Consider the following 22,767-nt stretch of genomic DNA (forward strand, 5'->3'; position numbering starts at 1 on the left):
TGATGGTATCTACTTTTTATCTTTGCTTTGCTGCCCGGCTGCTGCCACATCAGATTGACACTTACAGACTGAAGCCAGACATTGTCAGCTCATTATCAACACTTTGTCATGTGTTGTCAACCAGTTCTCTGCACAGCTCTCCCTTCTTGCAGTTTTTCCCCTCCTGTTTTCAAAAGACTGTATCTCTAGCTGAAACATGTCTTCCTGCTTACACTCCTTGACTGGGGATTACAGCTAAGCAAAACTGAGTGAACACACACGGAAGTGCCGGAAGTGCTTGTAAGCAGACACCAGTCTTTCCTGTCTGGTAAGTTTGAAGCCTTGCTTCATGATCCTTGCAGTTTTGAAGCTGACCTCGCTAACCAGACACAAGAAGTTTGCTTCTCTCTATTTCGGTTCCAAAACTTCTGCTTTTTTCCTCTACCATTTCCTCTTTCACATACGTGTACAAACTGCGTGTTTGAGTCAGGGTGTCTACTGTCTCACAGTTGTGTGGCAGGAATAGCCTCCTGCAGGGGGATTTCGTTCAATCACACAATTTAAGCGTATACCTTTTCCAGCTCCTTACGACTTCTTTCTCCGGATATCCCAGGAGAAAAAAAAAGAAATGATCAAAGACTGGTAAAAATGGAGGGGGTGGTGTTGTGTTCTTAGTGAAAGAGGAACTGCACATAATCAGTGAAGTGAGTGAGAATCTGTAAAGGGAAGAAATGAACAATGGAAGGGAAATCATCAGTAATCATCAATGTTAGGTGCCAGCTTCCACTGAAACCATCTGTCTGGATTTCATCACAGGTAAATAAGCTTGAATGTGCATGAGCCAATATGGAGTGTGGGCATGCGTTCACACTTGCTCCTGTGAGTAATACAAACACTGGCAGTTGGAGTGAGCGTGTTATGGTTGTGTAGTTATCTGAGCTACGATTAGAAATCTGTTAGTCTTTCAGCTTTTTCTCTTTTCACTTATCCTAGCATATATTTACCCCCCTCCCTGCCCCAGATGCTGCTGCTGGAAACTAGACATGCAAGCTAAAATTAACTTGATGAAATATTGATACAGTGCAGTTACCATTGCACTACTTTATCAACTTTTAAGACTGTTTAATATGTGTTTCAGTTTTATAAAAATCAGGACGGATGTGACATAATCACATACATGTAGATTATTGAAACATGATCACTAAAATACTGGAGGAGATAAAAGGATTGCTGACACACCGTGATCAAATGGATAGGGATCTGACTGAATACTGTCCTCTGTGAGGATTTGACAGGTATAGAATCAGTTGCTAAAGACTCTGGAAAGCTTAATTAAAACCAAATTTTTGTTTTTTATAAATGTTAATTTCTAAATTTCCCTTTGTAAACAACCAGAACGTGCTTGAAAGCCTGTAAAGTCCTACTCCGATCATCTTTTGACCTATTTTAAAAATGTTCTCAGTGGTCTTTTGTTAATGATTTCCGTTTTATTTGTGATTCTGTTTTTAGCCAAAATCAAAAAGATCTGTTGTCTTCCAGGACATAGTTTCTGCAGAGCAGCAGCAGTTCCTCAGAAATTCACCTCTGACTGGTGGGCGGGACTGTTGGCGTAGAGTAAGGCCACCCACATTTCCCACTATCCCTTTGTTAACACTCTCTCCCACGAGCTTGGTGCCTCTCACATCCTGAACCTAACACTAGCAGTATAACAAAAACGGCAACCAATATCAGAGCTGTCCAGCCGTACAGTTTTGAGCCAAATTACAGCTCAGACGAAGAAAATGATGACGTACATAGATCTATTTGTCTGCAAGTGGTGCATCAGAATGAAGAGTGGCAGTTTGTGGCCCGCTGACTGTAGCACCTATGTCACAGCTACAAGTTTTTTCCAACAGCATTTTATTGTCTGCTCCTGATTCACCATGATTTGAATATAGAAATACTCAGAAATGCTTTTTTAATCTTAGTTGTCTTATATATGTCCTCCATCACGAGAAAATGCTACAAGAACATGTTGAAAACACCAAAAGCACAATTCTTGGAGTTGATCTTTAAAGAAGTTAGCATAATGTGGAAAACATTTACAAAGATTTTTTTGTGTTGTTAGTTTCTTGGACAGTTTGGATATTCCATAAACCAGCTGCAATAAACCTGCATAAACAGGTTTAATCAAAATAATTTATCTGATCATCCACATAGGTTATAATTTATCCATAGTTAAATGAACAAGTTTAAGGCTTCCATGTTGTATTTTTTACTTTCTTTTTGTGTATGTGTTGTTTACTTTCTTTTTGTCCCCTTCAATGCAACATTGAAACACGCTCAGCCTCTAAAATGACTCATCATACGCTATATTTTGAAAGATTTTTCCATGATTTGGTACATCCAGCAAGCATTTTTGTGGCGTCATGCATTCTCACGGACTCACAGTTCGTATGATCCTGACTAACATCCCCCACATGCCGTAATGATGTCCCTAATGGGATCCAGGCCGGCTGCAGGGAAATTTTGGGGCACACAGCTTTGAGACACGCCACTATTGGGTCGGGGGGTTTTGCCCTGACAGCACAAGCTGCAACGCTCCAGGCAGCTGATTAGAGCCTCCATAGCTGATAGTCTAAAAATAACCGCGTTGTCCCTGAAGGTTGTCTCTTTTAAGGTATAATGCTGTTAACCTCACAGTCTTGTGATGGTAAACGCATCACCTCCAGCTACAGACAGACTTTTTTGTTTATTGTCCAAAAAGGCACTCTGGAGACATAGATTTTGGGGGGAAAAAAACCCTGAACGTTATATCAGAGGAATTTACTCACATCCGTTTGAAAGATTATTTTTCAGTCACTTCTGGATAAGTAGTAGCTCCGTGTACAAATATTATGAAATCGGCTCATGGCTTCATAGTTTATCATTAAAGACGAACCTGTGCTGAGGACAGTGCTTGTACTAGTTTGCCTCTCACCCACATGTCAGGCCGATTTGTAATCTTTTCATCCAACAACAGAATTAAAAGACCCAGAAGTAACAGAAAGATTTGAGTTAACCATATCCTTTAAATATAACAAAATGAACTGCAATACCTCTGTGATTTTGTCCCTCAACATGGAACACCCTGGAATGTTTTCTAAAGGTAACAACTTACATTTTTTATGTCTAAAAGTGTGATCCTTAAAGTATTTTTACTTCACAATATTTCTGTATTTTCCCTAAGAAATGTATATGCCACCAGTACTCCTCACACTCTTGTAATCTCTTTTTTGTTTATAGCATGTCTGTTTCTTCCAAGCCTAAGGGAGTTTTTTTTTATCAAAGGACAGGAAACTAGAAGATATATTTTCTTCTCTTTTAGTAAGCAGTATTGTACGGTATCAGTAATCTGATTTAACCGAATTGCTCTGTCTGGATTATTGTCTAGACTGTGAGTTATAATTATAGGATTGACTAACAACAGCGGTTACAGCTCTCTGGACCTTTCTGTGTGGAGTCTGCATGTTCTCCCCGTGCATGCGTGGGTTTTCTCTGGGCACTCCAGCTTCCTCCCACAGTCCAAAAAACATGCTTCATAGGTTCATGGGTTACTCTAAAGTGTCTCCAGGTGTGCATGTGTGAGTGTGTGGGAGTGATTGTGTGCCCTGCAACATACTGGTGACCTGTACAGGGTGCACCCTGCCTTTGCCCAGCAGGAGCCAGGACAGCATCCCTGTGACGCTGAAAGGGATGCAGTGGGTTAAGAAAATGGATGGATCGATGGAAAATAACAACAACAATGATTCTCTCTCACTTTTTTCTTGTTGTGCTTTCCTTGCATTCATGCATGTTAGGACAACTTCAGTGAAAAGTGGAGGTTTCGAAATAAACAACAACAACAGAATATTTTAGACATTAAATTTATTCAGTAAACTATTGGTGTATTCCTTTTAAGTTGTGTTTAAAGACCTATTCCAATCATTGTTCGATCTATTGTATTGTGTTCCCAGTTGTCTTTTAGCTGTGACACTGCCATTTTTAAGGCCTGTTCACACCGGGACGAATTTCGCCGGCGATTTTCGCCGACGTTTAACGCCTCGTGACTAAACAAAGGGCACCAATGTGAGTGTGCACACCGAGGCGAAAAAACGCCAAGCGCCAAAGCGTCAAAAAAAAAAAAACGCCTCGGGTTCGTTTTTTTTTTTCGACGCGTCGCGTCGAAATCTATTCGACCAATGAGAATGGCGCTTTTGCACACGTGTCTGCAGCTTCTGAAGTTACAGTAAAACACAACTTGGGGGCGCTCAAACACAAAACTGCCTTGCTGAGCACACATACCAGCGAAGAAGTTAGACGCCAAGTAGCGTCTACACTGCCGCGAAGAAATAATGACGGACATTCTAAAATATCCCCTTACCAAGTACCAGTTGGAGCTACTGATGCTTGAAATATTCATGTTTTCTTTGTATGATTCTGACAAGCGCGTAAATACTTGCTCTCTTCTTCTGAGTGAAAAGCGACTTTAAGAATCGTAAAGTTGCGCAGCGCCACCTTGTGTACAGGAGTATTTCTGTTTACATTAAGCGCCATCTAATGTCAGGGAAGGAAATTGCATGTTCGCTCGGCTCATCGTCAGCGAAAATCGCCTGGGTGTGAACACAAAAGACGTGGCGAAAAACGCTGGCGAATAACGCCTGGCGAATATTCGTCCCGGTGTGTACGGGCCTTTAGGCAACTTTTTAAAAACCTGTGTGGTTTTCTATAGGACACAGTTTCTGCAGAGCGGCAGTTCATCAGAAATTTGTGGGTTGACTCCGTTAGCACAGAGTAAGCCTGTTCTTACTTCCCATCATCCCTTTGTTTACACTCTCTCCCACTAGCTCACAGCCTCTTACAACCCATTAACCATTATTGGTTCAACAAAAATAGCGAGCACTATTGGAGCTATCCAGTCAGTTTTGAGCCAGATGCCAGCTCAGATGAAGAAAAACAAAGACGTACATGAATCTATTCGTCTACAAGTGGATGCATTGATATGTAGCAGAGCAGTGAGTTTGTGGCTCCTGTGTAACATCTATAAGCTTTTTCCAATTGCACTTTTTCGTCTGCCCCTAATTTGCAGCCATCTTAATAAAGAAATACCCAGAAACACAATTATAAGCTTAATTTTATTTAGATATGTCCTCCATCATCAAAAAATGCCACAAGAATGTGTTAAAAGCTCCAAAACTACGATTTTCATGGGAGCAGATATTAAAAAAGGTTTTTTTTGGATTACCCCATTCATTTTTACTGTAGAAGAACACTATTTTCAAGACCTACAACTGCTACTTGAATAATTTGTTGACTATTTTAAAAATGTCCACAGTTTACTGATCTGAGGACAGTCATATTAGATGTTAATTTCAGATCTATGCCAAAGTGGTCCAAAAAAGTACAATTGAGCATCCTGGGACACTCATACCTTTCATTTATAATCATTTCCTTTATTTTTTATTCTAATAAGTAACCAGTGAGGTAGTTAAAATGATATCACAAGCCACTGTTGGGATGGATTTCTTGCAGTCTATGGCGCACAAACTAATGAACGCTCGGGGTCAGATCATTCCGATTATGGTCTTCCCTTCATTTGAAGAGATTAGAAGACAAAATGTTTGTCTAAATGAAAATACTCGGCGCGTGAGTTTCTTGTCAGGAGTTGAAGGCAGAGGCGTCCTGATGAAGTTGGGACAAACGTGCAGGAATAGTAAGCAGGAAGGGAGGTGCAGGAGGGGGGAGGTGTGCGCGCGCGGGGACTGAGCTTGCAGTCTGGCAAAACAGCATCCTTCCCTCCTCCCTGCTCCTCCCCTCTTCCCTCTCGGCATCTCTCCCACGCTCCCCAGCTCCCCGGACCCTCCCAAAGTCTCTCGTGGCGCGGCTTGTTTTCCTCGTGTTAGCGTGCAGGCCCGTTCGGCTCGGCTCGGCTCGGTCTCTCCGCAGCTGAGGTGGGCGTGCGGAGCCTCTGACCCTCGGTCGCCCACACTGACTCGCGTTCTCTTCTGCTCCTCAGGGGAGGGGGGGTTATGGACGGACTGCGCTTACCTCCGCTCATAGAGGAGGCTCTGGACTCCACAGGTCGGTGCAGCTCAGCTTTTTTCCGGTTTGTGTGAGGATGATCATCATGTGCGTGGAGGGGAGGGGGGGGGGGGGGGGTGACGGTGTGTTTGTGAGGAGCTGCCGGTGCGCTGCAGACTGACTGACTCGTGCGTGGCGCAGACGGATCTCTGATGGAGGCTGCGCACTGACTGTCAGGTAACGCACGGCTCAAAACTCCGCGGGCCTCTCGCGCCATCGGGGCTATAAATGGGGAACGAGTGCTGCCGTTGTTTTTGTGTCGGACCTTGCTGTGTCACTCCAGAGTTTGAATGTGAGGATGAATGTGAGGAATGTTTGGAGACAGAGCAGCCAGTAAGGGACGCAGAGGAGGATGTTTACTGACACGGAGGGGCTCAGAGAGGCGCAGGTCACCAGGATCTGCTGGACTCTGGCTTCCTGTCAAAACTGCTCTAAATCGGAACTTTCTCTGTGGTTATGCTGGACTGAGGGAAGACTATTAGGTAAACTGGACGACTATAACTTTAGCTAAAAGTAAACAGATCTTGATAAATCTGTACCGTTGCAGTGTTCTTGTTGTTATTTATATCCACTTCGATGTTTTTAATTTAATGTAAGAAGCCACTTATGTCCCATTAGGACATTCTACTGCTTTGGTATTTTTTACTTTCACACTTGAATTGTTGCAGGTTATGCAGTTTGGTCATTTGACAATTTGCACTCATCAGTTTGAAGTGTACGGAAATGAGCAATTTCTAGTTTCATTTTTTGTCATTTACAAGGATGCCACAATTCATTGAGAACCAAACTGTATGTTATGCCGTTGAAAGTGAATAGTTGCATCCCTATTGCATAATGTATGGATGTTGGAGTTCACCTTTCAGCACATTCCTTCAGGGGACACAAACCTTTCACTGATTCTCACTGATTTGGCATAGGGTTTTACACCGGATGTCCTTCCTGACACAACCCAGTACTTTATCCGGGCTGGGGACCCAGACAGGGAGACCCAGACTTGTGGCTACATTAGGCATTTGTGTGAAGGGTCTTGCCCAAAGACCCATTTTGGATGAAGCTCATCAAACCCTGGTTTCCCACCAACAGTCCTACACATAGCCAATTAAGCCATTCAGCCACAAATTACTATTACGAGTCAATGTTTTGTGCACAAAAATTTGTTTTTTTGTGGGCACAAATTAGCATTTTGTGTGCACAAGTTACTATTTTAGTATCTTTAATTCCTACTTCTAATTTGCTGTTTAACCCTTGTGCTATCTTAGGTGACCCCACCCTTACATTGACGTGTTCTCCCTACCATGACAAAGGTGGATAAAGGTAGAAAGATTTCATGTAATCCATGGACACTGTCTAGTGGGTCTAGATGACCCAACCCAACTCCCAAGTGCCTAGGATAGCACAAGGGTTACAAATACAAATTTTGTGTGCAGAAAATTGTAATTTGGCCATAAAAAATGACAAAAAAATAACAATTTGAGTGCACAAAATACTAATTTGGGGTTACAAATGATTAATTTACTAGAACAATTGTTTCACTGTCATGGCCCTCCATGAAACTATTACTGTGAAAGTGTCAAACAATTGTGCTAAATTTAAGAAGGGTTTATTGTTTTTTTGTTTTATTAGAATAGGCTTTAGTATGAGGCAACTGAAAGGAGTTTTCTTAATTGTAACGTGCAAATTTAAAACATATATTTTTTTAACTTATTTAGTTTGTTGTTGTTGTTTTGTTATACACTAATTGCATATTGAGCTGAAACAAAACCATGACCCAAAAACTGAGGTTTGAACCGAATCGTTGGGAAAGAGAATTGTTGCATCCCTTTCACTTTGTAGCCATAAATGGAGTAAGTTTTTTTTTAAATAAAAAGTTAGGCTAAAGTAGAATCAAACTTACACTTTTTTTTTAAGAATAACAACTCTAGAAAATGTAGATTTTTAGACAAAATAGATTGTGAAATTCTCTAAATTCCTAATCTGAAGTTTTGTTGGTGTCAAAAGTTGAAAACAAGAGAGTTGTTTATCATACTGTATCAACCATAATAAGGTGGTTGGTGTCCCAGGAGAAATCTTGTCTTCCTAACAATCATGTTCCTGTCCTCCAGGGACCTCCATCTTGTATTCCATGTTATGAGGTGCACTTTGACCTCTGGAAGCAGCCTCTGGTGATGTAATCCTGTCTGATTTATAATAATATAAAAATGTCATAAAAATGTAAACGAAATTTTCAATTATGATGTGATTTATGTGCGTGACATGCACTCTAGGTGGATTTTAACAGTGAGTTTCTCATCATAATGGGGGTCAGCTGTAGCTATGAAAGTCGGATGTCACACAGAGGTGGTGACTTTTACTGTCTTTTCTCATCCTGCTGGGAATAAATCCCAGAATCCTTTACTTCTGCAGTGACATGTGTTTGAGCTGATCGATAAAACATAATCTTACACACGCTTGACTTTCTGCAAGGTGTCTTTCCAGCGTTGGATGATCCTGCACCTCCCACCTGTACAAGTTCCTCAACATTTTTCTTTGGATCCACCTTCCCACTCATTCCTGCCCCCACTTACTTATAGTCCTCTCTTCAGCGCCCACACACCCTCCAACTCACACACGTGTGCGCGCACACACACAGCTGATGTACTCACAGACAAACCTCTGCACTTGCCCGCACCATCAGCCCACACACCTTTTTTTCTAGTGCCCTCCTCCTCATCTCCTCCCAGGTGTGGGGCGCTGGAGAATCTCACTTCAGCAGATACTTGTCCCAAACGTAACTGGCTCGCTAATGAAAAATAAAGTTTCTGCTTTTTACACAAACTTTTGAAATGTGGGAGAAACAACTAACAGAAACAAATGCTGCACTATTTCCCACCTTCAGGCGTTCCAGATCCTTTTTTTTTATTCTTCTGAGGCCTGAACACTGTGGCTTAAGTGCTCCATTTAAAAAATATGCTTTGAAAGCAATCTGACAAAGCAAACTGTGCAATCTGTTGTTCCAGTATTGTTGTTTTTTTCTCACAGTTAAATATAGAATTTTTGCACAGCTTTTTTTCTGCAGATTTATTTTCTTCCTCCCTGAAATGTTTGCTGCTGTGCTCCTCATTACTTCACTCTTTCGTTTTTATCCATTCTGGAGCTTCAGCTGTGGTTTTTCCCTGCAGTTTAGGTGATGTAACACCTCTCTGAGAGAGACTGCTTTCCGGTGAGGGGTGCTGATTTGTGATAAAAGGCGTTAATTCTGGCCCTGTTTCATGCAAATTCAAGGAAAAGATTCCCAGCAAACACTGCAAAGCCACACAAACATCCCTGTAAGTAAGGGATGAGTAAAAAAGGGAAATTATATAGAGACTTGCACATTTTTGGTGCACACTCTATTTAATGAGGTCTAATTATAGCACATTCTACAATGTCTTTTTTTATTCTATTGACCTATTTTTCCTTATTTTCCTCCAAAAAGTGCAAACTTGGATTTTTACTAACCGAGTGCCTGATTAAGTCGGTCCAAGGTATTTCTTTGCTGTTCCTTTTCTGATGAAAAATTCTCCCCTCTCATTTTTGCTTACGAAACCTCAATGTTGGTGAATGAATTTCTCCCTTCGGAGGGGGAAAAACCGGGCGAACAACAGGCAGAACGCTTTCCATGGGAAGCCAGCTGTGGATGAAAACAGCTTTATTGCCATGGAGACTTTCCGTATTGGTTTTTTGGTGCTGAGGCCACAGTGAGGATGAACCTGAGGGTGCTGTTCCACCAGATTAGTTTCAAGGAGATCCAAGCAGGTAGAGTCTAGAGACTTAAAATGCCTCTCCTTCCTCTCTTTTGATTCTCTTGACAGTTCCTCTTTTTTCTCCGACCTCCCCTCCTCCTCCTCCTCCTCTCTGGGCCCGTATCACGTGTTGCTGAGGAAGTGCTCAAGTTCTAGGGGGGAAACTACGTCAGAGCGAGGATGCTTTCAAAGCTGGGGTTGGATGGGGGGGTTGGTGTGCATTATTCATGGTCTCTTACACAGAGACATTCATGACTTACACACACACAACGGCGAGATTATACACACGATGCATAATGAATGTGAGCTTATCGTGAGTTCAGCAGGTCTGGGTGCCAGCGTGACACACAGGGCTCAAATGCATAAACACATGCGGCACATGTTTATTGCTGAACACAAGCACTGCCACCAACACGTGTCTAATCCTGTTTTTCACGGTTCAGCAAGGCACCATCACACCACACCTGTGATAGCCTCCAGGTTCAGCTTCCTCTGAGCTGCTGCTGTTCACTGCTGTTTTCACAACACAACCAAAGCTGATGTCTCACCAGTAATTAAAGTGAGATTGCAATTAGGGGTGTGACGATAACCGCATCACCGCATCACCGCGGTGAGGAGGTCATCACCGCATCACCACACGTTTTTTTTTTTTAAGTTCTGCATATGGTGCGTGATTGGAACTGTAATAAACACTTTAAACACATTCATCTTTGCTGACGATTTACTTTTACTGCTAGTCCTGTGTTCAGACTTCCAGGGATTCTGGGGTAAACCTTTTATTACTGTTCTCCTTCACTCCCTGCGTGCGGCTCTCACACCCTCTTGCCGGCCCGGCACCCTCCACGCTGCACGCGCTCCCTCTTCTTACTCACATGCGCCCGGTTTCAGAAGCACATACACGTCAAATTCTACAACAGAAGTTTCCGTCTCGCAGGAAATACGACAAATTTACTGCTTTCTAATCATTCATTTCCATTGTATTCATTTCCATTATAAGCTGTGTACGGAGGATTTTGTGCGTGTGTGTGTGTGGGGGGGTTATTACTGTTCTCCTTCACTCTGTAACAACAAACATGAACGCGCACTGTTAGAGTGCATAAACATCACTACATGTTTTGTTTGGGAACTATTTTGTGCAGGGCAAAGTTACGTGTCCGTGTAAACAAAGGCAGAGCCTCCTGCCCCGTGTTCTTCATGGGCGTCAGGCTTCATTGCTACCGGAAAGGTGACAAAGTGTCTGCAGTCTCGTTTATTACTGGGCAATATATAATATTCTAAGAAGATGTCTGTACCAGAGAGCACAGGTGATACTCACGTGCAGCTCCAGAGCGGTCCGCTGCAGAAGAATCAACACGCACCCCCAACACACTTGTGTGTGCTCCTTCCTCCTACACATGCAGCGCGGTGACACACATACACATAGTCATTCTACAACACCTATATAGTTAGTTCATCAGTTAGATAGGTAGTTGTTACTGTTATTTGATGGTAAAGAATACTGTGTTGTAATTGTATTCATTTGCAACGCGGCCACCGAGGGTTTTGTGTTCGTCTGGGGGGGGTCACCGTGACACCGCGCCCCCAGCTGGTTTATCATTGCGGTGATCAAAAATCCCACACCGTCACAGCTCTAATTGCAATATTGTTGTCACTAGGGGTGTGCGGAAAAATCTGTTCTGGGATAATTCAAAATGATGTCAAAACAATGTTTCTTTTATTATTTCTAAGCGTCCTTCAGTGTCTGACTCTTTTTTTCCACTTAAACCCCGGGCGCTAGTTGGCAGCAGAGCACACTGACCCTCTTTGAGCAGCTCAAACCGCACACCGCACAAAACAACAACAAGACCTAAGTGAGAAGCAGCTTGTTTTGTTGTTATGAGGAAATCGCGATATGTATAGTATCGTGGAATGAGTATCGCAATATGTATAGTATCGTGGAATGAGTATCGCAATATGTATCGTATCGTGGAATGAGTATCAGGGTATGTATCTTATCGCCAGACTCTTGCTGATACACACCCCTAGTTGCCACATGACAGCTCAAAGCAGAAGAACAAGGAGATTCAAGACTATAAAATGGAGTTAAGGTAAAGGAATGTGTCCTGCTGACCCCTCCACTTTGATGATTTACCATTTTTCTTTTATCTGTACGTTCTCTAACATGTTTAACACTCGGCTCAGTCATAACTTTGAAGCCACTTGGTGTCAGGGACTCAGACTGTTGGCAGGGGATCCTGTGACTCATTTGGTATGCAGACTCTGTGGATCAAGCTTAGACTGAGGCTTCCTACAGATACCCCATAACCTCAAACCCTTTGATGTGGTCTCCTAGCGTTTTGGCAATAACTGGCTGGGGTGAAGCTGAAATTGACTGTTTGGTTGTGGAAGGAGATTTTCAGTGGCGTGTAGGGTGTAGTCGGAGCAGGGAACTTGTGGCTCGTCTTGCCTATATTTCGGTGTCACAAATAAGCTCTTTTTTGCTCCTGATTTACAATAGCTTAAAAAACTGCATTCATGCAATTATGTATGTCCTTCATCATCAGAAAAAATGCCACAAGAACAAGTTAAAAACACCAAAAACACAATTTATAATGGTGTAGGACAGGGGTGTCAAACTCATTTTCACTGAGGGCCACATCAGCATAGTGGTTATCCTCAAAGGGCCAGATATCATTTATACATGTAACTAAATGTAATGAAAAATAAATGTAACTACTTCTTGATGTTAAATAACTAATTATTTATTTATTATAACTGTTTAAAGTGACAATTACAGTTGCATAGAAAACATATGTTTGCTTGTTACTCAGCATAAATCCTTTTAAAATGTGTCCGCTTATTAAAAACCACCTAACTCCATTAATGAAGGATCAAACTGTCCAAGTGAATAAAGAAAAATAACATAAAACTGAGCTAGAAAGAACATGTATTATAGTGTAACATTTTACCAAAAAGGCTGCACACAGCCTTGCATCCAACTGATGGTTTGATGAACGACAATTTGTCTGCATACATAAGACCTGCAAACATTGAATAATTACAACTGTAGCTGCACATAAATAATATGTAATGGACTACAAAAAAATGTATTTTAAGAAACGAAAACTTTTATGCTCTCGCTGGCCACATCAATTGACATGGCGGGCCACATTTGGCCCCCGGGTCTTGAGTTTGACACATGTGGTGTAGGTCTTCTGTAGCATGAATGCTAGTTTTGCAGCCCTGCTTTTTTGAAAAATGTGAAACATCTTCTATTTTATAACAGAACTAAAATTAAGTTTCTGTACATTTTAAAAGGCAAAATATTTGACTATTTCGAAGTGAACCTCTGTTCTAAGTCCTGTTAAACATCTGTTGAAGAAGGTGAAACATGCTACTTGGAGAAGTTTCCCTCCCTCCACAAATGGAGAAGTTTACTCATGAAGAATGGGTCAAAATACCTGCCGACAGGTGCAGAAATCTCTGTAACAATAACAGAAATAGTTGGACTGCAGTGATCGCCTTTAAAGGTTGCGCAACAAATACAGTAAGGGTAGCATATATATAATATGATATATGTCTAGGTCTGTTAAATTAGTTTGATTAAAAAAAAAACGCTTCTGCTGACCAGTTCATAATGTCGGAATTTTATCTGTTGATTTTTTTAGTAATTTTATCACTATTTTAGTCAGTATTTCATTGACTATTGTGGGTTTGACTTTCATTGACAGAGGACTACCCGCATTTTTGTCCACCTGTGTAGCTGCTCAGTGCATCATGCAAAACGTTGAATCCCACTTTTTTTCTCTAAGCAGTTTCTCTGTAATTGTTACATCCCATCTTTCACTGCATGACTTTCTCTGATCAAATCCTCTCTCCTTTTCTCAACTTTGCAAAGCGCAGATTTCACTCCTTACTTCCTCACCAAGCACTCAATCAGAAATAAAACAAAGGAATAATGTCGCCTAATGAATGTTTAAATTTCATCTCGCAGTGCTATTCTGAGATGTTGACAGAGAACACTTGGCCTGCTGCTTACTAGATTTCTGAATTGTTGCATTGTGTACACTGACACGGGGAACGTGTTTGGCTGCAATGTGATAAGGAAGGAATGTGTTGTGCATAGATAAAGTTGTCCTCTGCCTAGAGCTGGACGGCTGCTCCTGAGATGACTCCACTGTCTGTCACTGCTCTCGTTTCCATGCAAGCGTCTACGACTAATGGAAGCTCAGTATGACTGAAGACCAGCGGGGAACCAACTGTGCAGCACAGCAATTGCAGGTGTCACCGCAGCTCACTCTGCCGCATAATGTTTTTGACATTCACTCCCGGGCTGAGGTGATAGAGCTGAAATGATGAGCAAGGAAAGTTTCTTTGTTTATTCTCCGAAACCATTGTAATGTGTTTCATCAAGGAGGAGTTGGAACAAAATCTGAGACATTTAAATGTAGGGATTTTAAAACCAGTTTCCTCGTGTGCTTAGAATAATTGTATGCATCAAATTGTGCGAGAGATAAAGCAATTGTCTAGAGACATCTTAAGATTTCAGAGAATGCGCAGGAATGTACTTTTTGGGGCATAGAAGTGTACTTTTTATTGCAGGCCGTCGATGGTCATATAAATGTTTGTGGTATATTGCCTTGTAAATGTCACATCATCCTAATGTTACATGTATGAACAAAATGGTTGATATAGGAGTTCGGTTGGTGTGTGGCAGTTATCAAAGTCAACAGTGTTAGAGACAAAGGCTCTGTGAGATGTGGCACATGGATCAGCATGAGTGCCATTTTAACCTGCAAATTGATCACCAAGCTCTCATGGCACAGCATCAGGCTCAGGTCATTGACCATGCCATATATAAAGCTGAACAGAGAAGTTAGACACTTCACTTTAGAAATTCTCCTTACCAGTTCAATCCTGGTAAGGAGAATTTGGTGGAAGATTTGCTTTCACGTTTCCCACTCAGCTCACCGCAAGTCAGGATTCCTTAGAACCTCAACTGGTCCTCATGCTGCAAACTTAAGTTTTATTTTAATTACATTTAATTAATTAGTTTAATTGGTGACACACACAGAGCTGCATAACTTTGTTTAGTGTGAATGTTGTCCTTCCTCACAGCAGACCTGATTCCTCTGTGAGGTTTGCTTTCACCTTTATATACTTTTAATACATGACGATCTCATATAGTCAGAAGCCAAGGGACTTTAACAAAAAAAAAGATTGTAAACAAATAAACAAGTTGAAACTTATGCATTAATGATTGCAACAAGGGCACTTTCTGGCAAACCGCACCACTTGATAACTGAAGTCACAGCAGAGCTTATATAAATCCCCCCCATCTTATTTAAGTTATATTTTTGAAGTGCCTTTACTTTCTTCTTTGATGTGCACACTGAGAGTTTGGATGTGAATGTAGCATTTGATGTTTTAGGTCAACAAAGAGCCTTCCCTCTCCAAAAAAATAAATAAAATTTAGAGTTATTTTTTGTCTTCATTTAGCAGCAGGAAGTTTTGATTTGCAGTTGTTTATTTTTGGAGGCTAAGTTATGGCAAGGCCTTGGGACTCCTCCATAGTGATAATTTCTTTATTGTTGCTCCCTTAGCCCTTGTGCTGTCTTAGATGACCCCACCCTTACATTGACGTGTTCTTCCTACCATGACAAAGGTGGAAAAAGGTGGAAAGATTTCATGTAATCCATGGACACCAGTGAAGATCACAAATCATTGAAGAAAAAAGGTTCAGAGTACTGTCTAGTGGGTCTAGATGACCCAATTCCCAACGTTAAAGTGCCTAGGATAGCACAAGGGTAAAAATGAAAAAATAAAAAAGATTTTAAACCTTTTTTCGGTGATCTGAAGGTGTTTGACTATTTTCTGTTTCATCTTACAAGGTGGAATTATTTTCACATAACCCCTTGGCGCGTATTGATGTAATTATGTATCAAACCACATCGGCTCCAAAATCACCTTAAATTATCATCTACTTAAAAGCAAAAACATAAGTGAATAATTGCTTTTAATAGCTGGAAATAAATAAATAAATTCAGACGTCAAGGGGTGAAGCAGCTTTGTCAGCACTTTTTATAAAAGTGTTAACAAAGAAATTATTTATTAACACCTAAGGGGTTCTGCTTCAGATTCTATACAGGCAAACATTCACAGGAAGCCCCTCCAACCAGCATTCATTTATAACAAATAAACTCACCAAACTAAGTTTTGATGTCAGCTGATTTTTTTTACAGTATTGTGAATTTTTAAAAAACTAAAAATGTGGCAAAACATTGAACCAGAATATAAAAAAAGTAAAATTTAGTAAAGCATCTTATGTTGCCGGACTTCCAGCTTTGTGTTTGAGGGGAAGGGGGGGGGGGGGGTGCTTTGCTACATGAGCGGTATGTGGGAGATTTAAGACTGTGATCCGTCCTGCAGCTCTAGGGGTACAAACAACCGAACTCAGAACCGGGTCTAAAAGTGTGTGTCTGAGCACAGCTCGGATCGTCAGCACACACAGCGGTTTGAGATTCAAAGCAGAAATGTCGCTCAGTCCTTAGAAAACATTCAAACAACCACGCGGATTTGTGTTTCCAGTCGTGTCCCGACTAAATAAAGGCTGATGTTATTCTTACATGTTTACGTGCAGCCAGCAAGCAGCACCACCCAAAGCTAATGTTGTTAGCCCGTGTTAGCATACTGCTAATCCTGGCTTCGTTCAGAAAAAGCACTGACCACACGGATTAAAATTCAAATGATGAGCGAACAGGTGTTTCATAATAACCGTAACATTATTAAAAGCACGTTTAGAAGATCATCTCGTATTCGCACGTTTAGAAGATCATCTCGTATTTTACCGAGCTGACATGTCAATGTATATAGCCGCTCGGCGCTGTTTAACATTGTTTTGTATTGAATTGTTACATTCAATAAAGTTTGAAAAAAAAAAGCCGCTCGGCGGAGTTTATATCCTTCCGTTTTTCAAACCCTACTGCGCATGTGCGAATGATTTATTCCAACGGAAAGTGTGACTTTAGTGAACGTTTTTATATTCTGAAAACATTTTTCTGGGCCCATGTACACGGTTGGATTCTAATCCGACCATTGATCCCATCAAGATATTTTGTACATGTAACCGCGGCTTATGGTGTCGACGCGCAACGTGGCGGGGGCGTGGCATCACGATGGTGGTCTCTCCATCGGGATGTCAGTCACCCATCACGATGGGCGATGATATCGTCCATCGGCACAACCCTAATATCAATAAACCAACAGTGATTTACAGTTAGTTACACTAAATTACCAAAAGTAATGGCTCACCCATCCAAATGATCAGAATCAGGTGTTCTAATCACTCGGCCTGGCCACAGGTGTATAAAATCAAGCACTCAGGAATGCAAACTGTTTTTACAAACATTTGTGAAAGAATGGGCCGCTATCAGGAGCTCAGTGAGGTTTGGAAATAACAGCAACTCAGCCACCAAGTGGTACACTACATAAACTGATGGAGAGGGGTCAGCAGATGCTGAAGTGTAAAAGGTCGCCAACATTCTGCACAGTCAATTGATGCAGAGCTCCAAACTTTATGTGATCATCAGATTAGCCCAAGTACATTATGCAGAGAGCTTCATGGAATGGGTTTCCATGGCAGAGCAGCTGCATCCAAGCCTCACATCACCAAGTGCAGTGCAAAGCGGCGGATGACGTTGTGTAAAGCAGGCTGCTACTGGACTCTAGAGCAGTGGAGACGCCTTCTCTGGAATGATGGATCACGCTTTTCCATCTGGCAATCTGATGGATAAGTCTGGGTTTGGAGGTTGCCAGGAGAAAGCTACATTTCAGACTACACTGTGCCAAGTGTGAAATTTGGTGGAGCAAGAGTTATGGTGTGGGGTTGTCTTTCAGGACCTGGGCATGGCCCTTAAGTTCCAGTAAAAGGAACTCTGAATGCTTCAAGATACCAAATCATTTTGGACAATTCCATGCTCCCAACTTTATAGGAACAGTTTGGAGCGAGCCCCTTCCTCTTCTGTGCACCAGTGCACAAAGCAAGGTCCATAAAGACATGGATGACAGAGTCTGGTGTGGATGAACTTGACTGGTCTGCACAGAGTCCTGACCAGAACCCAATAGAACACCTTTGGGATGAATTAGAGCCAGGCCTTCTCCACCAACATCAGTGTGTGACCTCACCAATGCGCTTTTGGAAGAATGGTTAAACATAACTTTAAACTTACTCCTCAACTTTGTAGACAGCCTTCCGAGAAGAGCTGAAGCTGTAAAAGCTGCAAAAGGTGGACATCATATTGAACTCTGTGGGTATAGAATGGGATGGCACTTCAGTTTATGTGCGAGTCAAGGCAGTTGAGCCAATACTTTTGGTAATATAATGTATCTCTTAAGCCTTTGTCTGTATTGTTTGTTGGCAGGAACTTCAATTTTATTTACCAGCAAATTAATTCTACCCTGACACTTTTTCTAGTGACGTTTTTTTTGTCCACACTTAAATTTGTAAAGTAAAGCCTTTCTAATGCTAACTTACATCTAACCGCTCCATAAATGCTGAATTTGTCAGAATCCGTGTTTTGATTTCAGCCCAAAGTCCATGTAAAATAACTCAAGTGAGGAGGAATGCATTTGTCTGGATTTTAGACAGCATGAAGTGACTCATCAAGGCCAATGAAGAAAACAGATGGATACAACTAAACTCTGACTCTGAAACAAAGCACAGACGAAATTTCTCAGAATCATACCCCAAGCTAAAGATGTTAGATGGTTATGACGTGACTGATACTCGGTGGAGAGATTTTTTTGTCTCTTGATGGCCTTTGGCTGCCTCTGGCTGTACTGAGCAGCTCTTCCTCACTGGGTGCTCCAACTCTCCTTTTTATGACTAACTCATTACACCAGCATCAAAGTTTAATGACAAAATAGCTCAGCGTTCATGAGACCTCGCTCATTACTCTCGGGGCTGCGTTGTTTAAATGATTATTATGAGACAGGAAAAAAATGAGGGCTCCTGTGGATAAAGGATGAAAATGTGTTACGTTTGCTCGGCTGAGATAGAAATAGATCCGTCCAGAGAGGAAAGAAATAAAGAAAAGGAAGCATCCCCCGAGTCAGGATTACACTGGTGTGCATTATTATTAATTAGAGTAGATCTGTAGTTAATAGGTTACTTTGTCCCCTGCTGCAACATCTCTCCTCACCACATCCCAGCAGTCTCCTCTCAGCCTCTCTTCACTTTCTTAGTACACATTTAAAGCCCTGCATCTCTCTCTCATTACTTCATCTCTGAAGTGGACTTGACCCTGAAGGGTGTGTTTGGTGGGGCTGAAAGAAAGATGGCAGAATGTCAAGGCCTGTGCTTTAAGGAAAATCTAAAAAGAAAAGACTGATTATGTGACTGTAGTCTATATCACTCAGGCTGAGAAGAATCCATCACTGTCAGTATGATCATTTAGCTCCACGTCTGCTGTCATGCGAACAAAAATGAGTCAAAGTGGGAATTTGCCCCCCCCCCACCCTCCCTCTGTTGTTCCGCTGTAGATGTTTTCTCTCCTCTCAGATCCGTCTTCTGTTTGCAGCAGCTGTTGTTCTGGTTTGAGTTCCTGCAACAGACAGCAAGCTGATGCAAAGCTTCAAACAAACAGAGCACGTTGGGTCAAAAAGGGGAAAAAATGTGACTTGTGTCTCCAAGTTTGAGTGCCAGTACCGTGCTGTTATAGACTTTGAGGCGCATTGCTGAGTGGTGACTCATATAGTGATTGCTTCAACACCCCCCCCCCCCTCTTTTGCCGCATTGTGTCAGCTAACTCACTCCACCTACTGGCCAAGTATTTAAATTTGCAGTGTAGATTGAAGGATGTGTCACCGCACATGTGGCTGCATGCATGCTGCCGCACTCAATTGAATAGTGTCTCGACCTCTGCGTAAATAAGAAACCGTGGCACTCCAGATCATGTGTTTCTAAGCGATGCTTTCTCTTGCAGAGAGAATGTTAAGCATCCCAGCTCCGATGAGAGGGTGAAAGTGTGAAATCTTTAGGCTTATTTTATTTAAAAAAGGTACGCACCAGTTTTTGTGGCATCACAAGATGGTGCTGTTGATCCAAAAGAAAACGGATAAAAACTTTTGGGAGATCGCGAAAGCTTTGCTTTCTCACTGTGCCTTATATTTGTGTAAACCTCATTTCAGATGACCCCTGTGACCTGAAAGCTGAAAGCAGCCCCAACATGGACATCGAGATCACAGCCAAGGAGAGAGGCGTCCTGGAAGAGAACAACAAAAAGGACCAGATGGATCAATCTCAGGAGGAAGAGGGAGAAGAAACGAAACTGAAGCAGGAGGAAGGTGAAGGGGATGAGAAGAAGAGGAAGGAGGAAGAACTTCTGACAGAGGAGCAGGAGCTGGAGGAGCTCCGAGCTCAGGTGCTGCAGCTGCTGCTGGAGCTGGATGAAGCCAGAGAGACGTCCAACAAGCACCAGGAGGGCTTCCACGAGTTACAAGGTGGGAAGTCCAGGCTGCACGCAAGTCATTATATATGCAGTGAATCATCCATCTCACTCAATTATCAAACATTCATCTGACCTTTGAACGGCCGCTCTACTCACACATGCTGCACACACTCTCCTTGCGTTGTGGTTTTTAAGGAAAAAAATGGATTACGAGTTTTCCTCTGAGGGAGACAGCTGCAGCCGTACTAAAATGATGTATTTTGACAGAATAAAAACAAAAATATGGAACAAAAAAGATCAAAATCAAAAGGTTTTAAACACATTTTACCCAAATTAATTAACTATAAAAGGTCTTTAATAAGCAGATTTCTTTATTTTGTTGCACCAACTCCTTTTTTATTCTGGCTCTCCTCTTACCTTGGAATAAATTTGAGGAAAATCTCTGCATTATTAACCAAAAGCTATTAACGAAGCCTGAAGTGCCTGCCTACTTACCTGCTGCTGACAGATCCAAGATATTTTCTGCTGCATTTGTTTAAGGGCTCATTTTAACACGTCTGATCAAAGGATTATTAAACATCTGTTTTACTGTTGACACAAGTTCAGAGGGGTGTTTTTTACTATCATCAAATTTCATTTATTTAAGTCCATATCTGGAGAAGCAAAACAGTTTAGGAATTATCCCTCACAAACAAATGGTTTCTGTGTTCTGCAGTGCAGATGGACATGAAGTCTCAAGTGTTTGTGTCTTGTTTGTTCATCCTCTTTGAATAGAGCGTCACATCACACCTTAGCCAGGATGAGCTTAACGCTCTAAGACGTTGGTGGTGAGTAAAGCCACTGATATGAAGGCAGGCTGAGCGCAGCGGGTGTTTATAAGTGTGTGCATTTGACTGTGTGATGAGCTCAGTGGTCGGTCTGGCAGCAGTGACTGAGGGCGGTTGGAGGGGGGGCATTCCTCAGACAGCTGTGTGCTGCAAAACAGAGAGGGAGGGGGGGGGGGGGGGGTTCTTCTTGAACAAATGGTCTAAAATGCAGTCGGAAAACACTGTGGGTCAGATGATTCGTTCACGGCCCCTTCCAGGTTACTAGATAACTCTATTTTTCAAAACATTTGTAATTTAAAAATGCATACATACTTGAAGATGTGTTTTTTTTATTACTGAAATAATTCAAAGAGCTTTACGGTGGTGGGGGGTTGTTTATTCTGGAAGCAAATGGAGGACTATTTGCAGATCTAACTAGTACATCAGTCCTGTCTGAAAACTATCTACACAGAGGTTCCTATATAACAAATCAATATGTCTAAAAATCCCAACGCTGTCCAACAGACAGTGGTAGTGCCCCCTCCATCCTAAACAATTTTTTTTTAAACCAGTGGGTCATTATGAAATAAAATGTCATGAAAAAATATCCCAGGCAAACCAGTTCAACCTAATTCCAGGAAAGTCTTTCCCACACTTAAAAAAATATTTCAGAAAGGTTTTAGAATTCGACACAATAAAACCAAATAAACACAGAAACAGACAAACATCCCCTTTTTTTGATTTTATTCAAATATTTTCTGTAATTTTAACCCCTTGATGCCTGAATTTGTTTCCGGCAATGAAAAAAAAAATCACTTATGTTTTTGCTTTTAAGTTAAATTAAGGTAATTTTGGAGGCAAAGTGGTTTGATGCATGTTTTTCTCTTTAGGCTTCAGAAGTTTCCCTGTGGTGGTTTATGTGCTCACTAACCAATCTTTCTAGAACCTAAAGACTGAAGTGACTATTCTCTGCATTGACGCTGCTGTTGGTGTTGTATTACAGTCTCCAGTGAATCTGCCTGAGGCTCCCAACAGAAATATTTTGGTATCACGGGAACTAAAGGAACCAAGCATGGACAGAAAGCTTGAGAACAAAAGTAAAATCTGTCAAAGATTACAGCCAAAAGAATCAGCTTTATTTGCCTTCTGTCTTTGATAATAATGTGCTAAAAACGTATATTACTGGGCTGGCTTTGAAAAGTTCCTTATGTCATCTAGCTGTGCCTTATTTTCAAAGGATGAGTTGCGAGTCCTGCTGATTTTCTCCTGTCACCCATCTTCTTCTCCTGTCTTTCCCACCAGGTCTGCTGGAGGATGAGCGTTTAGCCAGTGCTCATCAGGCTGAGGCCTTCACACGGCAGATCCAGAATCTTCAAGGTATTAATATAAGAGCAAAAAGTAATAACCATCTGTGTTTTATGTTACTATTAATTCGCCTAATATCATATTGATTTTATTTTGCTGTTTTGTTTGTTCATTACTGTATAATCTCTGAAAGCAGAGGACCAGAATTAAAGCCAACACATAAATCGAGTAGTTATTGATTTAAAAAATAATTTCCAGGGCATTGGAGCTGCATTATGATAGGCTCAGTTCAACGCTACACTGCAGGAAGTAATTCAAACCTCAAAAGAAATGGAAAACCCTAAAGGTTAGAGCAAATATTATCCAAGTTAGGAAAATTTTGAATTAATGAGTCAGAGTGAATATAGATAT

At 41.6% G+C, this 22,767-nt stretch overlaps 1 protein-coding gene across 6 annotated transcripts in view; it reads left to right on the forward strand.

Annotated features, from left to right (window-relative positions):
* Nucleotides 1-5,713: 5,713 nt before the first annotated feature.
* Nucleotides 5,714-22,767, forward strand: part of LOC101155599 (coiled-coil domain-containing protein 136) — a 30,827-nt gene continuing 13,773 nt past the window's right edge. The window contains exons 1-3 of one of the 6 annotated variants that reach the window (XM_011475954.3): nucleotides 5,714-6,057; nucleotides 19,986-20,297; nucleotides 22,354-22,428. In XM_011475954.3, coding sequence (XP_011474256.1) covers nucleotides 6,006-6,057; nucleotides 19,986-20,297; nucleotides 22,354-22,428 — 439 coding nt within the window. In that variant the 5' untranslated portion in view covers nucleotides 5,714-6,005. Of the gene's footprint in view, nucleotides 6,058-6,108; nucleotides 6,235-6,380; nucleotides 6,540-14,053; nucleotides 14,079-19,985; nucleotides 20,298-22,353; nucleotides 22,429-22,767 lie in introns of those variants that run through there. The other 5 variants (XM_020703904.2, XM_020703901.2, XM_020703902.2 and 2 more) reach the window with 5 other exon arrangements.

Source organism: Oryzias latipes, chromosome 6, assembly GCF_002234675.1.
Source record: "Oryzias latipes chromosome 6, ASM223467v1".
Classification (NCBI taxonomy): Eukaryota; Metazoa; Chordata; class Actinopteri; order Beloniformes; family Adrianichthyidae; genus Oryzias; species Oryzias latipes.